This window comes from Frankliniella occidentalis, unplaced genomic scaffold (genome assembly GCF_000697945.3).
Source record: "Frankliniella occidentalis isolate FOCC.00 unplaced genomic scaffold, Focc_3.1 Scaffold66, whole genome shotgun sequence".
Classification (NCBI taxonomy): domain Eukaryota; kingdom Metazoa; phylum Arthropoda; class Insecta; order Thysanoptera; family Thripidae; genus Frankliniella; species Frankliniella occidentalis.
In genome coordinates, this window is record NW_026267196.1 from 1,637,165 (window position 1) to 1,642,079 (window position 4,915).

Below are 4,915 nucleotides of genomic sequence, written 5' to 3' on the forward strand. Positions count from 1 at the left end.
CGGCGGCCTAATCTCCAGGCGCTTGAGCGCCCGTGCCGGTAGGCCACCCGCCTAGGAGGCGTGTGAGGCGGCGGCCTATTCCCCAGGCGCACGAGCGCCCGCGCCAATACAGGAGTAGGCCGCCTGCCCCGTGCAGACAGGCGTCTCTCCTCGGTCGACTATATACCACCCAGGGAGCCCTTCTCACCGATGGATGGGCGGACGATGCACAGCGGGAGGTCGGGGTAGCTCCTCGCCACCAGGTCCTCGGCCAGCCGCTTGGAGTAGGTGTAGGTGTTGGGGTGCGGCGCCAGCAGGCTGTGGAAGAGACAGCGCGCGGGTCAGCGGTCAGCACACAGACACAACAGCCCCGACCCCGCGTGCGCGCGACACCTCACCTGGGCGCCACCTTCTCGAGCGTCTCCTCGTCCACCATGTCCCCGCAGCTGATCATGTTTTCGGGGGTGATGGGCGGCGGGTACGTTCGCTCCTCGAGGTTCTCCACGTCGCAGTGACAGAACGCCGTGGACGTGTGGACGAACACCTGCGGAACAGGGTGGGAGACGAATGAGATCAGGTCGAAGTTACACATGTACACATGTAGTTTTCTTCTGAACGAGTGCAAGGCGCACAGCATAACGCTTACGCCATTTTTATGGCGGGCAATGCGCCAGGCGGGCCGAGTGCAGCCTCCGGGCGCCCAGAGCGACCAGCACGGCGGAGGCGGCGGCGCCCCACGCCACGCACCACACCACGCACCACGCGCCGTCCCGGACCGACGAAAGTGGGACTCACTTCGGGCACCAGCCTGGCCCGCCGTCGCCGGAGTAGAGACGTGCAGACTCGGGCGGGGCCGAAATGACCTCTGCGCGTGGCGTCACTAAGGACCTTTGCAAAACTCGAGCTGGTTTTGCACCGACCAAGTCAGCCCGTCTGGCGCGCAGCCGAAACCAGACGACACTGTTAATTATGTTTCCTCGGGGAATTATTTAATGCTGCCCCTCTCATTATTTTGAGTCACAACGTCTTTTTATCGTTGTCGCGAATAAAAAACACAATGCTTGGACGGCGTACCTTGAGGTGCGGTAGTTCCCTGGCGAGCTGCAGGGCGCGCTGGGTGCCGCGGGTGTTGAAGTGGAGCGCGTTCTTGAGGCTGCCCTCCAGCTTGAGGGTGGCGGCGCAGTGAAACACCACGGACACGTCGCGCTGCAAAGCACCACAGACACAATTAGTATAGGACTCTGTTGGGTAGCAGCAACATCCACAAAAATGTTTACGTCCTCCGGGTCGCGTCGCCCCGCAGCTGCGGTCGACGCTCGTCCCGTCCCTCGCCGACGTCACGGTGACCTCGAGCACTCACCTTGATCCGCTCCAGGTCGTCGTCCCCGATGCCCAGGCTCTCGAGGCCTACGTCACCCGCCACCATCCGCATCTTGGACAGCTGCTTGGGACAGTCTCTGCGCACGCGCTCGAACACCTGCGGGCGCACAGTACAACAGTGAGGAGAGTCCTCGTCCCTGCGGACCGCCGTCGAGGGGTCGTTTGGTATAATTTCAAGCGTGCTCCATTTTTTCTGTCCTGGCTTTTTCCTGATTTTTGTGAGTGAAGGAACCCCAAAGCCCCCCCGGTCACCATGTCCCGTCACTCACCGGTAGGTCCTGGATGGCCGCCATCCGCTCGGCCGGCGTCTTGCCCCGCTTGGACCGCATCAGCATGTAGATGGGGCCCACGTCCGGGACGGCCCATAGCAGCTTCTCGACGAGCACCTTGCCGAGCAGGCCCGTGGCGCCCGTCACCAGGACGCCGCGGCCGCTGTAGAACGCCGCCACGCTGCTGCGCGGCTCCCCCATCCTGGAACACGTCGGCGCGCCGGTCAGGTCTCTCAATCTCAATGTTCGGCTCCTTTCCGTGGCGAGCCGTAACCTTGCCTTGCGTTATCGCAACGCAAATTGCAGGCCACGGTGTGAGGAGCAATACCATCCGTGCCTAGTCAGCCAAGGCGAGCCAAAGGCGCACAGGCAACAGCCGTGCACCGTACGCACAGATCTGCGAGTGTTACCTGAACTTTTCACAGAAAAAAAAATAGCTGTGTACTAAACCCAATAGCTAACTGAGGGATAGCTAATCATTTTGCTATGTACCTAAAACTGTAAATAAGAATTTAGGAGTGTAACTAAACATGTATAAATTTTTAGCTAAATAAGTAGTTTTCCCCTAATTAGCTGTCTAGCTATATAGCTAATCTTCTTTTGTGTATGTACGCTGTGCGCTGCGGGAGGAAAACGTCATGAAAAAATTGGAGAGGAGGGGGGGGGAGGGGAGAGGAACGCGCCTGCTGTGCCGAGAAGAGTAACGGGAGGGAGGCAGCAGCAAGGCCCCCATAGCAATGAGTCCTACGGGCCCTGCAACTTCAGCGCGGGCCCTGCGGAGCCCTGCAGGACCAGCGCGATTGTATCAGCGTGTACGTAAGACGTGCCGGCGAGGCGCGCTCGGCCACTACTGGTACCGCGCCGCGTGTCTAAATGCTACCCGCGTTGCGGCACACCCCAGCGCGCCAAGGCACACTCGCCATCCCGAGGAAAACGATATTTTTCTCTCGGCGCCTCTTGCAAACTGCAAACGACGACAACGACAGTTTTCTCGCTAATAATCCCCCCTTCCCTTCTTTCTCTCTCATTACTATTACCTCTCGCCGATATACCACACCCATCTGAAAAAAAAAAATGGGTCTCTCTAAATGACGGGTATAGAGCGAGGGTAATGACAAATGTAGGGTACGTGTCGGCGTTGCGTTGCGCGGTGCGGCACGGTCCATCGCGGCGTGGGGGTCTCCGTCCCGTCGCGAGAGACTCGCGTCATTATGCATGCACCTGCAGCCAGCCCTGCGCCGTCGTGAGCATACGGCTGAGCAGCGCTGACCAACGCTGAGCAACGCTGACCAGCGCACATGCATGGCACAATGCAGCGAGCTGCTCGAGCCGAAGCTGCAGCACTCGGGGAAAAAAGGAATGTGGCAAAAAACACGCGCATGGGCAGGTTATACTCGTGACAATTCCCGCGCCCGCGCAAATTAAGACTCGTGAGACGGACGACGAGGTAGGATGCACCACTGTATACAAGGAGGAGGAGGAGTCGCGTCCCTCGCGCCATTTGCGAGGATGGCTTCTGGAGAGGCTCGGCTTGCACGCTTGAGTGGTGTAGCATGCTCCAGCCAAGTGCAAATATACTTGCACGGTGCTCAGCGGGTGCGTAGTAGCGCCCTCTGTTCCAGGAATGTGATCAGCGGGAGACTCTTGAAATTAGTGAGTCAAGGCCATACTGCTGCTGCTGCTGCGCTGCTGCTGCGGCGGCTGGTTTGTCGAAACCGTGCGGCCCGTCCGTCAGTCGCATTCGACGCCATCCTCCAGGACTCCGCTCAATCCCGCGCCTGTGCCAGGTGTTCCAGTTCCAGTGCCGCGGGTTTGCCTTTACTTAATTCCGCTCGGAAGGGATCGTCCAGGAAGTACGTCCGTCATTCGCCGTTTCAGTTCAGACTCTTTGCTAGCTGTGATAACGCCTGATGGGTAGGCAACGTCTTTGTCTGCAGTGCATCCATGTACTGCGGGGTGGCCTACCCCGAGCCTCGCAGGCGCTGAGCTCTCGTAATCAGCCGATCGAATCTGAGAAAAAAACGGACGAACTTTCCGCACGGTCCCTAAACAAGGCGCCATGACCACTTCTGTGGCCCATAAGAGAGTACGCAAACCCGCGACTCTGTAGTGCCCTGCTCTGAAGCACCCGGTACAGTGTACGCGTACAGGGTACACTCTGCTCCGCGCCTTGGGAGTACGTGCACACGTGCCATTCATTATCCCAGACATAACAACCTCTGCCGCTGCTAAACACTGTACATCCAGGATATCATTTTTTTTCTCTGCTTCTATCCGTATTATTGCGATCCCCGCGCACTTTCGTGGACTTCCCCGGAGTGTGTCCCTACACACTGAAAAAAACTAACGTGACATGTGTCACGTCTCTTGAGGCACTTCTCCAGAGAAAACGTTTCCCGTCCCGATGCACTCTCCCTGTGATGCCTCTATCCTTTTATACATAGAGGAGAGAGCATCATGAAACGTTCTCTCCTGAGAGTGCATGATCACATGTGACGTACGTCACACTTGTTTTTCCAGTGTATGACGCTACATATTACTCCACCTCCATCCGCGTGTTTACGCTAGTTATCGATATTTTCTCGGAGATTGAAAACCGTTCTCGGGGGGAGGGGGGGGGGGATGAAAATATCCTGCCTTTCCTTGTACACATAACACCTACACGAGTCCTCCCCGTGGACCAAACGCATTTGCCTCACGCCCGCCCGACCCGGGCCGACTTTCATTTTCTATTCGGAAGGCGTGGTGGTATGATGGCGGTGTGAGGACCTTCCCAAGGCCGGTAAGGTAAGGGCCATGGGCGCAACGACGTGCACTGTTAGAAGAAAGTTGCATTTATTTTTCCCGGATCTAGTGAGCCGCCTGAAAGGTAGGCAATTTGTGCCACAAACCCTTGTAAGTAGGCAACCCAACGTCTAACCCCCCCCCCCCCCCCAGGCCGAACCTTACCGCGCCTGGCTGAGACACGTCTGTCAGGTGCGTGCAACGCACGGACCAGAGGTCTTTTGGGACCTGGGCATACATGACCAGCGCTAGTCGCGGGCGTGCTGCTGACGCTGCACTTTCTTTCGCTTGTTCGTCTTTTCGGGCCCGCGCTGTTGAAATGATGCGCTCCCCTGACAAATCTCTCTGAGGCAAAGACAAGGAGCAAAATAAAGAAAAGTCCGGAGGGACGTAACCAGGGACGAGTCCCCAGTTCCCCCGCGCTCCGGCTTGCTCAGGATGTGCGTGAGGAATGCGTTCAAGACGACTTGGCGGGGTGGGGCGGGGCGAGGCGGAGCGGGGTG

The 4,915-nt window shown here is 58.1% G+C and overlaps 1 protein-coding gene across 1 annotated transcript in view; it reads right to left on the reverse strand.

Moving 5' to 3' along the window:
- Positions 1-187: 187 nt before the first annotated feature.
- LOC113212254 (fatty acyl-CoA reductase 2-like) overlaps positions 188-4,915 on the reverse strand; it is a gene marked incomplete at its 3' end in the record, with an annotated part of 28,106 nt that continues 23,378 nt past the window's right edge. The window contains 5 exon segments of the mRNA XM_052268246.1: positions 188-297; positions 378-523; positions 1,054-1,185; positions 1,340-1,456; positions 1,629-1,830. Coding sequence (XP_052124206.1) covers positions 188-297; positions 378-523; positions 1,054-1,185; positions 1,340-1,456; positions 1,629-1,829 — 706 coding nt within the window.